Source organism: Passer montanus, unplaced genomic scaffold, assembly GCF_014805655.1.
Source record: "Passer montanus isolate IOZ18808 unplaced genomic scaffold, ASM1480565v1 scaffold27, whole genome shotgun sequence".
NCBI classification, from domain to species: Eukaryota; Metazoa; Chordata; class Aves; order Passeriformes; family Passeridae; genus Passer; species Passer montanus.
The window spans coordinates 183,190-205,385 of record NW_024367372.1 but is presented as its reverse complement, the minus strand read 5'-3'; the positions used below and the strand labels follow the sequence as shown (position 1 = coordinate 205,385).

Sequence of the window (22,196 nt, the reverse complement as noted above, 5' to 3'; positions counted from 1 at the left end):
TTGTAGAGAGTGAGAAGGTCACCCTTGAGTCTTTTCCACCTTTCCATCAAATTTCCTCACAGATCTTCCCTAATCAAGGGATTAGAATCAAGTTTTGCATCACCTTTGCCAGTGTGACACCTGACAGGCTCTGGGCATTGCTGAGCAGCAGTGACACCTCGCTGGGCTCGGGGCTGGTGGCAGTCCCAGTTGTTGGTTTCTCTGGGTCTGGGTTGAAGGCACTCGAGATGGTAGTTTCATGTTTGGACTCAGGTATTTGTTATTTCTTATCAGTAAAACAGTTTCACTACTGTGAGTTCAGCAGCAAGGCACAAAATGGCCAACAATCTCTTGTTACAAGGTCTTTTAAGACTAAACTGTCCAATTAAGAACTGACACCTGGATTATTTTCCCTTTTAACCCAATAACTGATCCCAAGAAGCCCACAGTGTGGACTTTTCTGCCCAATTACAAAATGCCACCCAAACCCATGAAGAAGAAGGAAGAAGAAGCATGAAGAAGAAACCCAGGACAACACCCTATGCCCTCCATCTTGCTTCCATCCACAACATACCAAAAATTCCAAAACCTCAATTTCTCACCAAGTGATCCACCTACACTACTCTGTATAATCTATTTCACACTTTTGTGGATTCCAGTCTATCTTGAAGTCTAGGAAACTTTTTCCATGAATGAAGGTCAAAGTCAGTGCTCCCCTGGGGGCCAGAACACCCCAGAGCAGACAGAGAAATATTCCTGTCCCTGGGTTTCCACAGGGGCTCACCACTCCTCCACAGGTTCTGCATGAAGTGGGTCTCTCATGGCCTTGGGGAGCACCACAGTGCCAGAGGCAGCAGTGGGTGATCCAAAATCAGCCCTTTTCCTGACACAACAGATGGGCTGCTGCTGTGAAAAGGAAATGAATGTCATTGCATGGCTTGTAGTCTGACAGGAATGTCTGGAGAAGCTCTAATGTTGCTTCCCCACAAGCAGCTGTTGTCTGCATCCTCTTCCATGGCCTCCTGGGTGACTTCTTATTTTGAAAACAGTCCATCCTTCCTTCCACATTCCGTCTGGATGGAGGTTTTTGCTGGAGGGTTTCCTGCTCTTGTCTCCCCATTCCTGCACAGCTCTGCTTTCTCAGTCATGCCAGTGCAACTGCTCACCCTTAAAAGTGGATCACTGAAATATCATCAAAAAAGGAAAGAAGTTATTTTGGTTTTTTTTTTAACTCAGACCAGAATAGAGATCTGTTTTCCAGTCCCAGCACAGCTGTTGGAACAATGCTCTGCAGCAGAGGAACAGAAAATGCCCAAATGAACAGTCTGGAGCAGGGAAGGGCAGTGCTGTCCTTGCTGGATCCATCACATCTCCTCCTCTCCCACATCAGCTGAGGAGAGCTGGACCCTCACAGTGACCCCCTGGGAAAAATCTTTTGATGGGAGACCACAGCCACAGCAGATGAGAGCCAGCCCTTGAGAAACTGGGCCCTTGAGGGACCTAATCAAGCTGGCAGGGGTTCCCAATGCAGCAGTTTTTGTCACAACACTACAAACGTGGCAGTGTTTTGACAGGCAAGGGCAGTGCTTGTCATCTGAATACTGTGAATTTGTGTTAAAGATTCTATTCAACTTTCCCAAGACTTTGGCCTCTGCATCTTGTTGACAGCAGGAAAATGTTTCAGTGCTGTACAAATGCAAGTAAATAAATGCAGAAGGTTGAAAATGCATCGTAGGTATGCTGCCGTTACCTAGCACCCAGAGAAATTAGTTTTGTTTGACAAAAAATGGAAACACAGCCAGGATATTTTGCTCCAGTTTAGCTTGTTTGCTAGAATTGTTTGTGGTTAGTAATGAGCACAAGGTTCACTTGTAATAATAATGTAACCATGGTAATATGATAACACAGGCTGATGCCAGGCTGATTTGCTGATAAGATTTATGCCCTATTATATTATCCAATGCAATTAAGAAATACTTGGACAATTAACATTAGAATAGATTAAAATAAAGGATCAGACAGCTGTGGGTCTCAGGCATAAGTCCCCGAGTGTTTGTGTCACCCTGCTGTGTTTGAATGAGCAAGGAAAGCATTTGCTTTCATTTCACCAACAGGGAATTGTCATGTTCCTCATTTTTTTCCAATTCCCTACACTCATTTTAGTGTGACAGGTCAGAAATGAACCTAGGAAAAGCAACAAGTGTTAATTGGCCTCATTCAAGCTAAATTGAATTTGATGATCAGCAGGGTGAAAGACAAATGTGTGGTTTGGGATGTAGGGGTTTGCTCCCAGTGGGAAGGAAATGACCAGGAGATGGGGGTCAGAATCTCTCGCCCCTTGCCTGTGTGTTGGGAATTCACTGTGCCAACCACTACTTTCCCAAGACTCCTTTTAGATTACCAGAGGCAGCTCTTTCTTGTCTTGGAAGCTCTGTGGGGCAGAGATCATTCCCCATCTATGAATCCTGAAGGAACACAGCATTTCTAACACTTAATAATACAAGCACAGGAGTTGAGGCAGGGTAATCATGAGATGAGCCATTTCATAACCGCCTCTGTAGCAGACAGAGTTACATCTCTCATAACATCCTAGCAACAGAGCTCCTCAGCCATCAGCTCTTCTCCTTACCTGCAGACATCTCACTGCCTCACTCCTTGCTGTTTCCACGTTCAGTGGGGAATCTGGGATTATTTGTGGAGATTTTAATCTGAATACCCCAGTGAAGGGATAGCAGCTTTCCCAAAGAGTGTAAGAGCAAGTCCTTTAGCTGTTGCCATAAGTCAGGAGATGAATGGTAGACAATTTTGGACTTTTTTTTTTTTTTTATATGAGAATCCTATTATTCAGCCCTTGCTAAGAGTTTTGAGATGTTTGGTTTGCTGAGACAGAGGGCTCCAAAGGTCCAGGCAGAGCTCATATGGGAACTGGGGCCTCTCTCATCTCTCAGATTGGTTTTTCATTGGGGTGATTGACTGCAGTGTAGGGGAGGGGGGAGAAACCAATCTCAGTCTCTTGTTCCTCATGTGCTTAAAATCCCATTGTACTAAAGAATGATGCCTATCCCTTCCTCCATCTTCTCACCTTATTGTCCCCTCTTGCTGCTGCAAAATGTGGGCCCTACATTTTGCTGTTTTCTGAGTGGCTTCCTGAGTAAATTAAAAGGCCTCTATTTTATGCTCATTCTCTTTGCTCTTTCTCTGCCTTCATCCCTGCCTTTCCAGGCTCTCTCCTCCCTTGTCTCCATGACCTGCACTGTGCTCAGCTGCATCCTAGCTCTCAAATGGTCTCTGTGGCCCTCCCTTGTTTTGTCTTAGGTGATGCCTTATTTCCTTCTATTATTCATATAAATTGTCATTTCTTGCTGGCTGCTCAATTGCACATCTCCTCCTCCCATGCTGTCCAGCCTCCCCAGTCCCACTGCTTCCCAGGCATCACATTCCTTCCTCTATGGGGAAAAAGCTCAGTTTCTCTCCATCAGATCCTCCTTCCCTTCCTCTTTACTGATCCTATAACCAGTCTGGTTCACTCAAAGCTGCATTCTCCTCTCTGTGTGATGTAGGGAGTTGACTGTTCCGGCAGTTCCTCTGCTTCTTTTCCTTCCTGGAACTAATGCACTGTAAAGGATGAACACAGAAATGTCAGTAGAGTCCTGGAGACAGCACCTTATACTCCTTAGAGTGGAAGAGGTGACTTGGGAGAGAGGAATCAGGCTGAAATCTACAAGATGATAAGTGGCAAAAAAAAAAAAATCATTAAGACAGATTTTATTCAGCTGTATTTTATTTTGGAAGCGATGTACACATTGTACAGTGCACAACAGCTCAGAAGGAGCTGAAATAGCTTTGCATAAATATTGCATGAAGCTTTGTGTGCAAACACATATGAGGCACAGAGCTATATGCAAAACCTGGCTACAAAGGGTGAAGGAAAATGTGGAAGCTTTTGCTTCCATATCTGGAGAGCTTCTGGTGCCCTTGGAAAAGTAAATCTGCATTGCAATACAAGTTTCAGCATCAACATGCTCAGGGATGCTGTGAGCCAAGATCCACGCAAGAGGGAAAGCCATGGAGAGGATTTTTAAGTCAGCAGGGGTGGCCTAAATGCTGTGGGGCAGGGGTTGAACCTACTTCTGGGCCTTTTTATGGGCACAGATACACAAAAGGAGTAGAGACAGAGGCCCAGCATGTGGCTTCTTTTTATTTCTAGTTTTTCTTAGCAATCTCAGGTGAGCTGGGATGATGTGGAGGGAGCCTTTGAAAAGTCACTCCCAGTTCAAACTAAAAGATGACCATAGATGCCCTGCACTGCCACAGCTGTGGGCTGAAGCTGCAAAAAGAAACCGAGTTGGCTTTGGCTTCAACCATCCTCTGAACCTGTGCCCTCACCTGCATCTGGGCCAGGATTTGGGAGGGCTGGTTTTAAGCTGCAAGAGGAAGTGGATATGCTTTTTTGAAAGCACTTTACAGTGACTTAAGAAGACTGTGAAGTAAGGATTTTGCCAGCTGTGGCTCTCAGGACAAGGACCTACCAGGTAAAGCAGGGTATGGCACACCACTATCTATTGTGTGCTGCAAACAGAATGGGAATGAGGAGACAAATTCCATCTGAGACCTTCTAGTACCACAAACACTCATAATCTTTTGAGGGATGGTGAGAAAGAGCATTTCATTATGTTCATAATGTCCATGAGAGCTGCTGTACAGTGGGCTCACATCTTCCCAAGCAAACCCCATATTGTAGAGGACTCCCTCAATGCCTGTTTCTTCCTCTTCCATTTTTTCCCCTTAGTACATGCCTGCAGCATAATTTTTGCTCTATTTTGAAACTAACATTTTCCTTTTTTTCCCTTCAGCATCTGCATTCTACTCTCCGCCTCTTTCCACCACATGCCCATTGAAAACCTAATTGCAGATCCTTTGCTGCAATTAGTCTGCGTGCTGCTGCAAAGTTCACTTCATTATGGCTTTTTTGGACTGGTTTACTCACACAGGCTTTGAAGCAACTGCTCACCAGTGCTCCGATCCCACTGCCCATGCCCTGGTCAGCACCCCAATGCAAGGACTTCCATGTTATCCTCTGCTTTCCACTTTTCCTGCTCTTTACACCCTCACCTCTTCATGCCTGGATTTTTATTTTTTTTTCCCCCAGATGCATAATTTTTGCTCCTGGTTTGGACATGCTGGTCTGTATAAGCAGCGTTTGGCTTTAAACTGACACAGGGCAGGTTTAGATTAGGAATTAGGAAGAAATTCTTCCCTGTGAGGGTGTGAGGCACAGGTTGCCCAGAGAAACTGTGGATGCTCCATCCCTGGCAGTGTTCCAGACCAGACTGGACAGAGCTTGGAGCAGCCAGGTCTAGTGGGGGTGTCCGTGCCCATGGCACGGGGGGGTTGGAACGAGGTGGTTTTTAATATCCCAACTCAAACCACTCTGCGACTCTATAATCACAATTCTGTCATCACTCTGTGATGGTCCGCGACTACGCCGCGCAGGGCTCCAGAGGTCACGGACGGAGTTTTTGGGAAGGTCAGCGGTCTGCACTCCCGCATCCCCCGCCCTCCCGCACCCCGCGGCGAGCGGACGACGGAGGTGAGAGGAGGAGGAGAGGGAGGAAGATGATGAGGAGCGAAACGACCACGGGCGTGGATCCGCGGCCGGGCGGGGAGGAAGGCGGGCGGGAAGGAGGGATGGAGGAGGGCGGGGCCGGGGCAGGCGGCGGGGGGACCCGCGGGGGCGCCCGATGCGCGCTGGCGGGAGAAGGGCGAAGCGGAGGCGGAGCGGCAGCGCACCCGGGAGCGGCTGGAGGCCACGCTGGCCGGGCTGGGCGAGCTGGAGTACCTGCGGCAGCGGCAGGAGCTGCTGGTGAAGAGCCTCCTGCTGCGGCGGCCGGCGGGAGCGGGGCCCGGGGCGCAGGGCGGCCGCGGGGAGCCGCCGGGAGAGGGGCCGCCGCCGCGCAGCCTGGAGGAGAAGTTCCTGGAGGAGAACATCCTCCTCCTGCGGAGGCAGCTGGTGAGCGGGGCGGGGGGCGCCGCGGGATGCGGGCGGGGAGCGCCGGGGATGCGCGCCCGCTCGGTGCCCCCGTGCCGGTGTGAGCCGCGGGTCCTGCCCGCGGAGGGGCGAGGAGGGAGCCGGGAAGCCCCGCGGGCGGCACCCCCGGCCCGCTGTCAGCCGGCACGGCGCGCAGGTGAGGCGGCGGGCCGGTGACAGCTCGGAGGCGGACGGGTCGTGCCCGCCTTGTGCCGCTGGCCGCACGGTTCCCTTCGGGTCCCGGAGCCAGGACGGCGGTCCCACTTCCATTCATGGCAAGAGAGGCGCCGCCGCTGCCATGAATGGAAGTTGGGAGCCAGCTCCCGGGTCCAGCCCCGAGAGGAGGCAGCTCGGGCACCGGCGGGATCGGGCCCGTGAAGAAGGGATGCTTTTGTTGGAGGACGCGCTTTGGAGCTGGTGTGGGAAGAGATGGAGGGCGGCATGAAGCGGCAGATCATTTTTCAATGAAAATAGCGTACAGCTGTGCCTGGCGCTCTTTGTGCGCGGCTCAGCATTTGCTTTCACCCAGGGAGAAGTTGGATTGCGTGATTTATTTCCCTGATTTTTTCTTTTCCCCACCCTCCGTTTTTCCTCCTTTCTTTTTTTTTCTTTTTTTTTTTTCTTTCTTCTTCTTCTTACCCTTTTGGTTTAGTTAGGGTTATTTCCCTTTTAAAAAGACAAAAATAAATTCTTTTTTTTCTGCTGAGAAGGGGCTGGCTGGCAGCCGAGAGCCGTAGTGAAGGACCACGGAATCATTACTCAAAAAAAAAAAAAAGTCGGGGATTTGTGGTAGCACTTTAATTTGTGCACTTGACATTGCAGATTGGAACCAGATGCGGTGCTGACTGGGGGAGGGGGCGCTGGTGGCAGTAGGTGGCGCAGCGAAGTCATCCCTTGAACCCATCACCTCCTCCAGCCTGGCTGCCAGCCAGCCCTGGCTCCCCCAGGAATGGGGGAGAAGGCTTGGGATCACCCCTCTGGTTCTCCAAAGGATGGCCTTAAATGCCAGCACATCTTCAACCAGTGGTTCTAGCATTTGTTCTCCCTTTGCCCAAGGCCAGGCTGGACAGGGATCTGAGCAACTGGTTTAGTGGAAGGTGTCCCTGCCCATGGCAAGGAGGTTGGAACAAGGTGATCTTTAGGGTTCCTTCCAACCCAAACCCTTCTATGAATCTATGATTCTATGACTTGTCCACCCCATGGAAAAGATTATCCTGGATTTAATGGGTTCAGAACTAGTCCAGCTATGAGCATCAAAACTCATTGCAATGAATGTGTCAGAGCACCCCTGGGTGCCAGTCAAATGATGCACTTGAAGAAACAAAAGTAGATGAACCTTTCTCCTGCCTCCTCCCCTCTCCCCAAAGCCAGAGCAATTAAAGGGTATGAAGCTGAACAGATGATGGATAAACAACATTATAATACACAGGGGGAAACTGATTGTGTTGACCGTGGGTTAATGAGTGCCTTGCAAAATAATTTCTTATTGCTTATTTTATGCCATCAAATTACCTTCATAAATAGCCTTAAAATTCGTCTCGCAGCAATTTCATACAATTATAATGGGAGAAGAGGAAGAATTACTCTTCCTTCCTGCTGCACTGCAAAACTAATAAAAGGGCTGTGATCCCAGCCCTGGGAATCTTGCTCTCTGGATGGTGGACTCTAAGCTCACAATGTGCAGCAGAACAAGGCGGTTCCCACACCACAGGCACTTGTTGGCAGAGCTGTTTGGTGCCATTGTGTGAGCAGATGTGATCTTTGAGTAACACCAGTGTGGGGGGAACGTGCCCTGCTAGGCTGGCACGGCCGTCCTTGCCCGTTCCATGTGCACAGGTCTGCTTGGGCCATATCACACAATCCAGCTTTGTTCTTCCAGCTGTGGTCAGCACAGCCCGCTGGTCTTCCTGAGCTGTGCAGCATGCTCCTCATGCACAACTGGCTGGAACAGGCTGGGATGAAGCGCCTGCAGAATTTTTCACTGAAGTATTTATCCAGAGCATCCATCTGAAATGTCAGGGCTTTGTTTGGTTTTTATATAAAAGAATATAGATGAAGTGTTTCACAAGGCTTAGATGGAGAAGTCTGTTGGTCCTTGGGACCCCTTCACATCTGCCTTGCTGAAGGAGCTGATGTTCTTTGTCCTCTTCTTTTGCAGAACTGCTTGAGGAGGAGAGATGCTGGGTTATTAAATCAGCTGCAAGAGCTGGATAAGCAAATAAGTGATCTCCGCCTGGACGTGGAGAAAACGACAGATGAACACCTGGAGACAGACAGTCGTCCAAGTTCAGGTAAGGGCAGTGCTCAGCAAAATCCAGCCTCCCTTGGCACCTGGAATTCAACTGCCTGTAGATTTTAGTGCTGCAGTTTTCAGTACTGCAGCAGTAAATGTCTACATCTCGTTCACACTCTGATAATTAATCCCTACTAACAGAGTTCACTGACCACTGGAAAGGCTGCTGTTTGCTTCTTTCAGAGGAGTGCTTCAAGCTTAATTAGATTTTTAGTGTTTGGGGCATTTGTTTTTTCAAGGCCACCCTCACATTAGTTCGAGAAGTTCTAATTGTCCTGTATATTAGGGAGGAGGCTGAAGAAAAAATTGTGAAAAGAAGCACCACCATCAGGAGGAAAATATCAAAAGTGGTCATACAGCTAGAAAGGAGGATGGAATCAAACAATTCAATCCTCCATATATTGAATTTCATCTCATTCTAACTGTGTTGAAGCCAGTAAGTGGTATTTAACTATGGGGAACCTTTCCTAGAGGCCTCTAGACTTGTTCTGAACACACTAAACAGTGGAGAATCCTCTAACCAGCAATTGTTAAAGCCATTGCTAATTTCTAGTCTGAATCTGACTTGTTCCAGCACTGATATTTTTATATCCTTTTCTCCCCTAAAGAAAGGTCTTTTCTAATAGCCAGCTTTTCCTCCTCTTGGAGGTGCTATACATTATAATTCCTGGCTTTTATTTGATGAGCTAAACAGGTCAAGTTCTTGAAGTCATTCATTTTAAGGCATTTTTCCAAGCTCCTAAATAGCTTGGTGGCCTCTTTCCAATTTTTTAGCTTTCTTTTAAGCATGCTGGATTCAAGGACTGGGCTCACCGTTCCAGTGTTTCTTACCAGGGCCGTGTAGACTGCTGAAGTCATTTCCCTGCTGCTATTCATTAGCCTCTTTGTACATCCAACAATCTCATTAGCTTTTTTTTTTTTTTGCCATATCATTAAGCTTGATTGAGCTGCTTTTCCACGCTGACTAAGCCCTTTCCAGGATTATTGTTTTCCAGGATGCATCCCCATTCTGTAGGCATGCTCTGCATTCCTTACTCCTAAATGAACTATTTAAATTTTGGTTGTGGTATGTCATTTTTCCTTGAGTAGTCCCAGTTTACCAGGAAATTAAATTTGCTGCATCTGCACATTATTTTCCATTTTCTTCTTTCTTGTAATCCACAAATATAATGTTTATCTCCAGAACTTTGAGGAAAGTAATGGATAGCATTGGGCCCAACACTTTTATAGTTAAGTAATAGTTGGAGAGTCTGTCTTGGAAGTATAACACTCTATTAAATGGGTGAGCTGCCAAACACAGCCTGGATCCTTGTTGCTAAAATCTGAAAATCCCTGAAAGGGTTAGAACCCCAACCCTTGTAAAGTTTCAAAAAAATCCACATGCTAAGATAAGTTCTGCTGTTTTAAGTGCTTTACTTTTAAACAAAGTAAATTCACGGCAATAAGGATATTACTAAATTGTTGGCTGGTTTTGGGGTGACTGAATGAAGTCCCATAACTACTTGTGTTAGAGTAAGCCAACTCAAACACCAGCTTGACTGCCTTTCTAGGGACACAAATAGTAACTTTGTGTAGACATAACTAATATAAATCCAAACTCTTATTTTTATAGGGTTTTATGAGCTGAGTGATGGAGCTTCTGGATCGCTTTCCAATTCATCTAACTCTGTCTTCAGTGAGTGTTTATCCAGTTGCCATTCTAGCACTTGCTTTTGCAGCCCTTTGGAGGCAACACTGAATATCTCAGATGGACGCCCTAAATCTGCAGGTATAGTAAAAGCAGGTCGAATACATCATACTCCAGGAGGTGGCTTTGGCTTTGGAAATACTGCCTCAGGAGTACCTGGGTTGGATTAACCCTTCTTCCTTTCATGTGCCACATTATGCTCTGAAAAGATCCCAGTGCCTCTCATGTACATGGGTCATGAGGCAGGACTGTTTGCCCTCCACTGGTCCAGCTTTGCACATGAATATGTCACTCTAAACACACAAAAATGGCTTGTGAAGATCTGGCAGCTGCTCTACCCAGCAGAGGGCAGTGGTACCTGTACACAGAAACACATCAGTCAGCTGATTTCTCTTTCTTTAGAAAAGCATTTTTAGTGAATAGCAATAATTAATGATAGCTCTTAGCCATGTCAGCATTACAGTCACAGAATAAGGAGCTGGCTACAGGTTTTAGGGGGTCAGGGCACATGTTTTTGGAGTAATTTTGTCAATTCTGATTGCTCACCTTAACCCTGAGTGTGCATGGTGAAGTGTGTCCTGCATTTATTTGGTACAGACAGATAGACTTCATGAACATGCCAGGGTACATTTTGCCTCTTTGGCAGAGAGCTGTGAACTTTCCTTGGACACCAGTCTGAAGATGCAAGCCTAGATTTTTGGGATGGTTCAATAGGAAGGCCTCCTCTGTTCTCCACAAGAGACTCTTCAATAGGGCTGTTGTGATCCAGTGTTACTGACTGCAGACATTTTCAAAAGCTTTAGCTCATTCTTGATTGGGGAGGATGATTCCAACGACAGTATTTCCACTTTGCATTCTGCTCTTTAAGGTTAACTTATAGTGATTTGTTGTGAATCAAGGACAGAATAATTCATGCTCTTCTGTTTCTGAACTGGGAAAATGCAGCCTGGAATACATTCATTCTGAGATGCTGACAAGTCCTCTAAGTTTTCCTGTGAGCAGCTCGAGGTAATTTAATGCTCCCTGTTGTAAGGTATATGTGATCTTCATGGGCCATACATTAAAACAAGAAAAAAAAAAACCACACAAGGAATTCCAGCTGATTGCATTGCTGTTTTTTCTGTATACACCACAGAAACCTATACCTCTTATGATTCATGCAGTCTCACTTTCACAGATGAAATTTCACAAACTGACAAATTTCAAAAATATCTTTTTGTCAACATTCCTTGAAGCCAACATAGAATTTAGGAAATGTAGGAAAACTGAGAAGTGATCTGGAGGAAGTTTATGGTCTTAACTTCCCTCTTCTTCCTCTCCTGCTCACACAGAAACATCATCTCTATCAGCAAATTTCATCAATGCCCATGAGACCTCTTTGAAATAAGCCTTAGATAAGTGATGAGCACTGAGCATTCCAATCAGAGTACCCTGGCTGAAGTTTCCAGCCCAAGGGCAGAAAACAGGACTGGCAGAGGATCATTTAGATTGTACCCCTGCCCAAGAAGACAAGGGCAACTTAATCTTAAAAAATAATAGTAATCTTAGGTGCTTGGGTGGAAGCCCAGCTCTTAAGGTTGCTTACCTCTCTAGTAACCTTAGCCATTAAATCTGACTCATGCATCGTGAAACGCACTGGATTTCTCTGGCAGAACTCTCTTTGCAGAGCCAAGGCTAGGATGTCAGCTGGATTGACCTGCACTCCTTGTACTTGTGTGAAAACATGAACCTGTTTCCCATTCCTTAACCCTTTATCACTCAAAAGGAGCATCTGTTATTACTATTAGCATTGCTATAAATATTATCATAATAATAGTAGTAACAATAATAAAAACAACAGTAAAATTAAGTCTGGATTTTTTTTCCTAACCTGAGACATGCTTGAAAGAATCCGGAAGTAAAATTTGTTAGTAAGCTACAAGAATTAATTGTTCTCTTGTCTGTATTTTTTATGTTTCTCTTTGGATTTAAAATTCATATGTGCTGAGGCCTGCAGAGAGTTTCACAGGTGACTGTATAACAAATAAGAGACCCTTGCAGACTTCTGGGTGGCTTGAAAGGAAGATAGGAAGATCTTAACAACCTGGGCACAGGTTTGAAACCAATGCACATGTTCTCATTAGGGCTGGGATTTTTATTGTTTTAACCATGTGGTCCTAGTGGGGTAAATCCCACATAGATGCAGTGACAGGGAGACCCACAGAAGGATAGTGCTGCTTTTTGTATTGCTTGAACAGCATCCCTGGTTGCAAAATTGCTGCTGCTGTAGTTAAAGCTTTGCATTGTGTGCCTAGATGGACCGGCGTCCTTGGCAGCACATTAAAAACGTAGTACAGCTGTCCCTGGCAGGCTCTCTAAACTCTCCTAAAATGCCTTTCAGATCTCATAGGCTGGATGGACTATAATAAGGAAGGCCAGCATGAGGACCAGACTGCAGGCTCTGTCTGTCGCTCTTTATCCACACCGCACTCAAATTCCCTCGATGTCGTTGCAGATGTACATCCCAAGTACCAGTGTGATCTGGTGTCTAAAAATGGGAACGACATCTACCGCTACCCCAGCCCGCTCCACGCCGTGGCTGTGCAGAGCCCCATGTTCCTCCTCCCCGTGACTGAGAACCCCCAGCGAGAAGAGGAGAGGCTCGCTTGCGATATCAGTGATGTTTGCACCCCATCCGAAACGGACTCGGGACAATCCGCCAACGCCTTCCCCCCGCAGAGCTCCTGGCCGGCTCCGTGCCCTTCCACCAGCAAGAGGATAGACAGCTACATCTTAAGCCTGGTTCAGAAAAAGACTCACGCAGTAAGGACTAACAAACCCCGGACGAGTCTCAATGCCGATGCCACCAAAGGGATCTTGAGGCATGGGAGCATGTGTGTCCGGCAGCCGGCAGCAATGGTGGCCCACGGCAACGTAGTGAACCTGAAGAGCTCCAAGCCGGTGTGTTTGCCTCCTGGTGGGGCTCCCGCTCCGGACCACACGGCTCCCTCCCCGTTAAAGCAGAGGCCAAGGGAGCCGTCTGGGGAGCAGCTGGAGAGTAGGAAGGCACCTTTGCCAGCAGCTTTCCCACCTGGAACAACAACAGAACTCCAGAGCAAGCACCTGCCACGGGGCGTCAAACCGGCACTGCCGGAGCTGGGCCACAACACCGCGGCCACGGCCGGGGACGTCCCCAAGGAGAACAGCCAGCTCTTTGCTGCATCTCCCAAAGAGACCCCAGGGAAGCCGGTGGTGCTGCAGCCAGAGAGCAGGGTCAGCCAGCCTCCCAAAAAGATCCTGTTGAAGAGCAGCTTGCAGGCCGCTCGCTCCTCGTCACCGGCTGTCGAGGAGAGGCCTGCGCTGGATTTCAAAAGCGAGGGCTCTTCCTCACAGAGCTTGGATGATGGGCTGCTGGTGAACGCCCAGTACATCCCGGCCCAGCAGCAAAGCATGAAGCTTCACAAAGGCACCCGGAACGTCAAGATTTTGAAAAGCTCTGCGTTGAAACACAGGTCCCACCTTGCCAATGGGGTGGAAAACAGCTCACAGACCTTGAGGGAGAAAGCCAAACTGGTCGGCAAGAAGTGCCGCTTTCCTGAGGAGTTGGATACAAATAAGAAACTGAAAAAGCCCTCGTCGCGGGGGAAGAGAGGCAGTGGCCTGCCGCTGGAGCCAAGCCTCCCGGGCCGGCAGGCCGGCCTGCACAGATCCGCCCTCCGCTCCCACGGGCACGGCCGGGAGGTTGTGGTGGCCAAGCCCAAACACAAGCGTGCCGACTACCGCCGCTGGAAGTCCTCGGCGGAGATCTCCTACGAGGAGGCCCTGCGGAGGGCGAGGAGGAACCGGCGGGAGGGTGTGGGGGTCTACTCACAGGTGCCCCTGCCCTATGTCAGCCCCTACGCCTACGTGGCCAGCGACTCGGAGTACTCGGCCGAGTGCGAGTCCTTGTTCCACTCCACCGTGGTGGACACGAGCGAGGATGAGCAGAGCAACTACACCACGAACTGCTTTGGAGACAGCGAGTCAAGCCTGAGCGAGGTGGAGTTTGTAGGGGAGAGCACGACCACCAGCGACTCTGATGAGAGCGGGGGCCTGATTTGGTCCCAGTTTGTCCAGACGCTACCCATCCAAACAGTCACGGCGCCAGAGCTGCATGAAAATGCGGCCAAGGCCTTTGTCAAAATCAAAGCCTCCCATAACCTCAAGAAGAAGATCCTCCGCTTTCGGTCAGGCTCCCTGAAGCTCATGACGACCGTCTAGTGAGGTGACTTGGTGGAATGTATCTGCTTCTGCTTTTGGAAGCAAGGTGCTTTTTTTTGTACATATTTCCACAGATTTTTTTTTTTTTAATACAAATATTTAAAACTTAAGGTAAATTATGTCACTTGTCTTCAGAACTTGGGTGGATACTAGTGCCTTTTATGTGGAAATAAAAGACCGTTACACTTGTTTAAAAAAAACCAACAACACAACACTGCCATTTCAGTGGTGAACAGCCTCCAGCGCATGGTGTCAGAAGGCTTTGAGAAAAGGCTAAAATGTTTCTGGGAATGGATCTTCCTTGCCTAGTTTTTCCAGTTCTGGGTTTTATACAGGATATCGACAGCTTAAGGTCATAAGTTTTTAGGGAATAAAGGGGAGGGAGTGAGGGTGTTTCTTAATGTTTTTGCTTGTCCCTTTCTGCTGCTGCTGTTGCCACATCTTGAACTTTTTCCTTCTGGTACTCTGGTCTGTTTTTTTTTCTTTTCTTGTTGATTCTCTTCTTGCAACTCACTCCTGTCCTCCCCCAGCCTTCCCCCACCAGGAAAGGGCTCTTGTTCAATCTGTCTCCGAGGTTAAGTCGCCTTCCATGGAGTGCATTCTACTCTGATCTCCTGGGAGTCCCACTGCGGATGGCGGTGGTGTCCAGAGTAAACTGCAGCTGGAGCAGCTGACCAAGGCTTAGTAACTTCATTATATTGTGTAAAACTGCTTTTGAAAAAGAAAAAAAAAAACCCATATGCATGTCACGTGCATGAGTATCAGTAGTTTTAATATTCCTGTTGATGTCCAATTTACTGTACATCATCAATGGCTGTTTTATATATATATATCATTGTGTAAATTAATATAACACATCATATGCTGTAATAAACAGTCTGTTTTAATACTTTTTAAAGTTTGTTACCTTGGTGCAGACCCAGTCAGTGCTTTTATATTGGTGTTGTTACCTCTTAGATGTCTCCTGATGCGACCTGATAATATTCCTTGCGTTCAGCCGTGCAGGAAAAGGGGCAAGTTTAAAATGCTGCTGTGGATGTGACTTGTGCTTTGAGGGAATTGGCTTGTCATGGCTTCTCTTGTTCTTCTCATAGCTTGCATTTTTCCAAGGGCAAGGTGGGATTTAGGAGCTCAGAGGCATCTTCAGGTTGTTGCTGATGGGCGGCTCATGTTTCAGAGCAGATGGAAGTATAACATTAATCCTGCTCTCTGTCTGGGTGCTTGCAGACTTTGGTTGGTACAACACAGGGGCAGATGGTTGGTTTCTGTAACCAAATCGATCTGTGGGACACAACAGGTGTCCCCATGGAATGTCCAGTAAGTGAATCCCCAAGAGCTGTGTGCTCTGGGAGCTGGGCTGGGTGGAGGAGAGCACAGGCTGTCCTCTAGCTTTGGCTGTTGGCTCTGTTACAGCCCTAGCAGGGTCATGGAAGGTGACAGTTGGGTCACCCACTGGTCTCAGGTTCTTCCCTTGGGTCTGGAGGGGAGTCTGTCAGCAAAGGAGAAAGGAGCCCTCCATAGGCAGCACTGGTTCTCTTCACAACAAAACATTTGGAGCTGCCTGGTGGGAAGGTTGGAGGTTTTGGGCAGGTTGAGCTGGTTGCTGCAGGTTCATCTTCTGCTTTGGCATCCACAAAGCAATAGACAAACAACTGGAATGGGTGCTGTGGCTGGTGTGGGTTTCAGGGATATGTGTGCAGCCTGTCCATTCCACAGCAAGGTCTGAGCAGAGCTTTCCTTTGTGGTTCCTCTGTGTCCTTCCTGCTGTCACCCACCTGAAAGGTGGAGCAGGTTTTTTTCCCCAGGTTTTTCAGCATCACGAATGTGGGAAGGAAGGATCCACTCAGAATTAAACATCTCAGGGAGCAGCTTCTGAGACAGTGAGAACACTTTTCCTAAGAGGCACATTTTATTTTTTAATCTGCAGTGTAGTAAATCCCTATTTATAATGTTGCATATTATTATTTTCCTATTTGTGGTTTGTTTGTTTGTTTGTTTTTATAAGGAGTAGAAAATCAGTTTCTGTAAGGGTTTTGCAGTACATCACCAGGCTGTGGATTCAGTGACCCAGAAAGTTCTTGCACTCCCACCTCCCATGAAACAGCAAAAGCTGTAACTCCCCTTATCTGCTCATAACTCTCCTATTACTTTATACATGGAAAGGCAGCCTGTATATATATATGTGTGTGTGTATGTATTAAAAAAATTATATATTGGTTTAGAATAATTCATCCAGAAATTGCTGGACAAAGGCTGCCACTACAGAGAGGGGAGAGAAGTAATGTTTGTTGTTAAATATGGCAGTACTAAGGCTAAGCAACAGCTTAAAGCCATCCCATTAATAACTGATGGGTGTTATATTAAACAAAGGGAATGTCTTATGGAAGCTGGTAGTTTTTTTCCTAGAATATCTCTTAATCATGCCACATAATCTCTCTTTGAGTGAGAAAAACATGAGCAAATCCCTATAAATCTCCTCAAAGGTGTGGAAAAGCAGCAGAGAGGATCCTCAGCTGTGCACTCTCTGGCTGTAAAGGAGCTGCTGGTGGAACAACAAACCAACACCAAGTGGCATTGGGATGATGAGTTTTTAATTGCAGAGCTATAGCAGATTGCCTTGTACTGAGTGAGGGAGGCTGGCTTTCAAAAGTGAGCTGCTGAATGGTTTCTTTTCAGATAGTTGAGTAAAAAAAAGAAAATAAAATAACTGCCTAAATGTCATTGAGGCTGTATCAGCTGCAGCCACTGTATTCTGCAGTTCTCTTGTTGAATAGCTTAATACCAGACTTGGAAATGGGCTGATGGTATCTCCCTCTTAATTGTATCCGAGTCTTTTCAGTTTGGGGAAGGAATTTTCCTTTTCTTATGTGATTTAGGTAAGCATCCAGAATCCTTTATCCAGGCCTATTTTTTTCTATCAACACAAAAAAAACTCATTTTTCCTTTTTTTTTTCTCTTTCTTTTTTTTTTTTTTAAATAACAGATCTTAACAGTGCTGGAAAAGTACTTGATATGGTCCCAATACACAGCACACATTCTCATCTCTGGTTCTGATTTAGGAAACACATCTGAGTTAGTCAGTTTTTGCAACATTAGGTTGAAAAACATCTGCTAGTCTTGGAGACCAGTTGAATATCTGGCACTTCTTTAAGCTACCTGGCTTTCCAGCTTTGCAGCTTGCCAGTGTATTTTTCATGATGTTCACTTTTTAATTATCCCCAGTGTTTATGGTTGTTTTTGGAAGCCTGAAGCAGGAACATTTCATTGCACTGGGAGCTGTTTCAAGGTGGGGTAGGTGGTAGAGGGGAGTTTTGGGATTAGGTATCCCCATGCTCCTTATGTGCAGGAAAGTACAGGAGCATAAAGGAACACGAGCAGAGTCCTTTGAGCTGGATTCCTTGTGGTTCAGATAATGCAGTGTTCCTGCACACCTCTGGAATACCATCACTCCCACTGAGGGAATCACCATACTCTGAGGGGATGAGTGTGTCACAGGGCTGTCTGCCTTCCAGCAGGCTTTCTGGGTTTATCCTCTGTTCCCTCACCCCAGCCACCAGCTCTAGGTCAGCAAATAAAGAACCAAGCTGTGTCTGGTGTGTGTAGGGTCAGGGAGAGGCTCTGGCCTGGTGCCCAGACGTCCCAACTGCGTGGGGCCCCTGCTGTGGACCTCCTGCTTGCCGTGAGAAATCCAATGTGCCTGTGGAGCAAGGGCTCAGACAGCTGGCTCTGAGGGAAAGGAGGAGTGGAGAGTCCCATCAATAGAGTGGTCTGATCTTGGTTCATTGCATTTATGGAAGAGGAGGTGTTTCAGCCTAACACCTCGCTCAGTAAGCGGCTCAGACAGCTGGCTCTGAAGGAAAGGAGGAGTGGAGAGTCCCATCAATAGAGTGGTCTGATCCTGGTTCATCTGCATTTCTGGAAGAGGTGGGAAGAGGAGGTGTTTCAGCCTGACACCTTGCTCAGTAAGTTAGACTGGACTAAGTGGAGTCCTCCCAGGGACTCCGCCTCATTTCTTCCAGAAAAACCATCTGACCAAGTCCTGTAGGAACTGGGGACAAGAGATGAGCTTCCATTTCCCAGTTCTGGGTTTGGCCTTCCACAACACAGACAGCTTGTAGGTCCCAGCCCTCTGTAGCTTTCCTGGTCCTGGAGCTTCAGCAGGAATCTGTCCATCCCTCACAAGTGTTCTACTTTTCTCATGGCTTGGGGTTCATTCTGGATAAGCACTGAAAACGGATTTTCCACAACAGTCCTCTGCTTCAGTTATCCCAGATCCGTTTGTTGTCTCAGAGGAAAGTCAGGCACTCCTCAGGTGGCAGCCAACAAAGCCATCCCTGAGGGACCTGCACCCCTTCCTGTCACAAAGGGCAGCAAAGGCTTTGCTGAGCACTGGTGGCCACTTGGCAGGTGACTCACCATGCTGGGCACATGGTTCGTCTTACAAGAGGGAACAAGGACATTTTTGAGGAAGCAGAAACAGCTAAATACATTTTAAAGAGCTAACTTCAGAGTATGTACCTTTGGAGTAGCCAACAAAAATAAATGTGACTGAGCTGCTAATGGAAAAAACTGAACCTTTCTTGGTTTAACATTACAGATGGAGAACTGGTGAGAAACAATTGATCCAGAGAAGGGCAAAGGAATGGATGAAAAAACCAGACTAGAGCAGAAGTCTTGAGGGAAGTGGCTGAGAGGGCTGGGAGCCTCAGCCTGGAGAAAAGGAGGCTTAGGGGAGACCTTATCACCCTCTACAACTCCTTTAAAGTAAGGTAGAGCCAGGCGGGGTCAATTTCTTCTCCCAATTAACATGCAATAGGACATGAGGAAATGGCCTCAAGTTGCACCAGGGGAGGTTTGGATTGGATATTAGGAGAAAATTCTTCACTGAAAGGATGTTCAGGCATTGGAACAAGCATTCCAGGGAAGTGGTGGAGTCACCATCCCTGGAAGTATTCAAAAAAAGTGGCACTTGGGGACTTGATTTAGTGGTGAACAAGATGGTGCTTGGGTTGAGTTGGACTTGAGCTTAGAGGTCTTTTCCAGCCTCTAACTGTTCTATGATTCTTTGAGTGGCTTTGGGGTTTGAAAATTCTCACAGTTCTGGAATGAGGGAATATACATGAAAACCAGAGGGATCTATTTAAAAGGGATACTAGAAAGTGCTTTTTGACACAGCAGGGAATTTGTTTCTGCTGGAAATAGTGAGATGGATGTAACATCAGCAAGTTCAGAGGGAAAGAGAAGGTAGGGATGGATGCTCTACCAATGACTGTGGATGCTGGGAAGAGTGTGAGATGACTGGTCTGCAAGTAGTGGCCAGGCTTGTGTGCTCCTCCTCAAGACTGTCTTTTCCTGCAGCTGCTGAAGCACCATTAGCTGGGGGAGATGCACCATCCTGCTGACCCAGCAGACCATTTCCTGTGTTCCTCTGATCTTGAGGTAACTAATGGGAGTTGTCTATGCAATTGAATTTTCCTCACTCTATTAGTCTTTTGCCCTCCCAAATTTTGCTGAAGGCAAGTTTTACATTGCTTTGCCAAGAAGTTCACTTTCCACGCTTGGCTGATGGTGACATGCACATATCCAGACTACGGACACATGGTTTTGGTCACTCCTGTCCTCTGGCACAATAAATTCATCCACCCTTTCAGGCTGGCACTCTAAATCCTCTGTTATGGTGAGCATCATCCCCTGTACCACAGATACTATTATGGACACAATCCATTGTGCTCCTTATGACTTCAGTCCATAAATTAATTTACCTTTGGAGTCACTGTTAGGCAGCAGTTTTACACCCTGCAGTTGCTTATAAGCTGCAGGAAAAGCTGGTGACCTACCAGATGAACATCTTAGGGCCTGACTGCCTCCACTGCTCTTTGCCTTGGGAATTTGCTGTCCTTGGGGAGTTTTTCTCTTCATCTGACTGTGTCTCCACTTGTGCCTTGGTTTGGAGCAACAGAGCAGTCTGAAAGTGTGTCCCATGGTCATCTCCACTTGACCAGTGCTGGCTGGGGCAGCAGAGCAGTTTTGGATCACACTGATCCAGGGGCAGGGGAAATGTGTTTCCCCCCAAGCAGGGATCTGGGAATATGACCCAGTGATGGCTGCCTGGAATAGCTTCCTGTCAAAAAATATGGGCAAGCTTGGTCCAAATGACATTGGGGACCAGATGAAGTCTAGGCTGAAGTAAACACTTGAACTTTGTACATTGTTCTTGTGGGGCCCTCAGTTTGTGGGGACCTGAGTTTGGATCTGCTCCTTTCATTCCTTTCATGCTGTGTGACTTTTTGATGTAAACAGAGCCTCTCTCTCAGTTAATGGCCTTTGTTTCCATGCTGTATTCCTTTAAGATCAATAAAGTGTATTAACATTAGCAACTTGATTTCACTGACCCAAGCTCTGAAAATCTGGATTTTGTTTGTTTTAAAGGAATTGTAAGTCCTGGGAACTAAGATTTCCTTGACAATACTAAAGGAAAACCCGTATGACTTGGACTCTGACCTTGTGATAGGGTTCATGCCATCAGGCTTTGGAAGTAAATTGTTTTATCCCCCCTTTAAAAGGTCAAGTCTTCTGTGGCCAAGGGGCAGGAAGCTGGAAAATTTGCAACCTGTTGAAAAATGTGCTCCCTGTGTCTCCTTATGAGCTTTATGCCCTCAGAAATGAGATTTTCACAAAGAGGGGAGGTATGAGGTACAGGTAGGAGAAGGACCTAATCAATCTTAATCTCTGAAGTGCTCATGCAGTAAGTCTTTAAGCATGTGATTAAGCCCATTCTTACTCAGCGAAGCATTTCAGCACACGCTTTGGGTGAATTAAGCATGTGCTCAGGAATGCTGGATCAAGGTCACTAAGCTTTCCAAGAGTCCCATGCCTGTTTGTACAAACTGTCCCAATGACTTTTGGCTCATGTTGGAAGGAACTCCCTGCTCTCTCTTAAAATCCAGACTGAAAATCCAGTTTCACCAGACATAGTGAAAATGGATTCAAACTGTTAATTTGAATTTGGGAGAAGCAGTACCTTGAGTCCTTGATTTAAGCATTAATAGCAAGGAGAGCTTTTAAAGGAAGAAATTAATTTTGTTGTATTTGAGGACACAGAGCTAAAACCACTTCAGTTATATGAATAAATGTGCTTTGTGCTCTGTATGAGTAGCAGGACTTTTTGTAAACCCTGGAAATGGCACTTAGGAAGGGACAGAGTGACCCTTTCTGTATCTGCTCCCTTCTCTTCCCTTGGATGCCCAGGTAGAGCTGGGAAAATGAGGCAAGCACAAATACCAAATGTGGAGGGTCTGGAGCCCCACTCATTCATCTGCCTGGCTAATCCAACTTTAATCCCAGTTTCAGGCAGTGAGATTAGCTAAACAGCAGGATCTCTGGGCTAGAGAGCAGAGCAAGAAAGCAGAGAGGGTAACTTTGCCTGGCTTCAAAGGAGACATGCAGTTTAACTGAGCAAGCAGTGGAGGCAAGGGAATGGTTGGAGATTTGCCTTCTCTTCCCAGACACATTATTTACAGTGGGTTGGTTTCCTTTTGGAAGGGCCCTCTGTAAAAGGAGACGTTCCCAGCGTTTCTGTAGGTCAGACCTGTATCACATTACAGTTTTCTTTCCTGGACTCTTGACTGACATGATTTCCTGGAGTTGCTCTTCTCTCGGGAAGGTGAACTCAGGAAAGAGTAGGTGTTTGCTAAAAATCCAGAGTCTTGGAAAACAGAATCATAGTGATGGTCTCCTCGTTCTAGACCTAAGGTCAGTCCTCAGTGCTGCATCATTCTCTGGATCTCCCAGTGCAGGGCAAGGGCTGGGAAAGGAGTGGGAGAGGAAATCCATCAGGTTTGATAAGAGAGAGGTCTGTAAATCCTGTTGGAGCAGCTTGCAGAGGCCATGGCAGGAGCCACAGGAGCTGTGCCAGGCGAGCAGCCATCCCACCTGCTGGGCAGCGAGGTCAAGGGCAGTGCTGGCCACTG

The 22,196-nt window shown here is 47.0% G+C and overlaps 1 protein-coding gene across 1 annotated transcript; it reads left to right on the top strand.

Moving 5' to 3' along the window:
• Positions 1 to 5,448: 5,448 nt before the first annotated feature.
• DACT1 (dishevelled binding antagonist of beta catenin 1) lies at positions 5,449 to 15,124 on the top strand. Its single transcript, XM_039712907.1, has 5 exons — positions 5,449 to 5,482; positions 5,607 to 5,989; positions 8,166 to 8,298; positions 9,913 to 9,975; positions 12,482 to 15,124. Exons 1-5 carry the CDS (start codon positions 5,449 to 5,451, stop codon positions 14,224 to 14,226), a joined length of 2,358 nt encoding a protein of 785 aa, XP_039568841.1. The 3' UTR covers positions 14,227 to 15,124.
• The last annotated feature ends 7,072 nt before the right edge of the window (positions 15,125 to 22,196 follow it).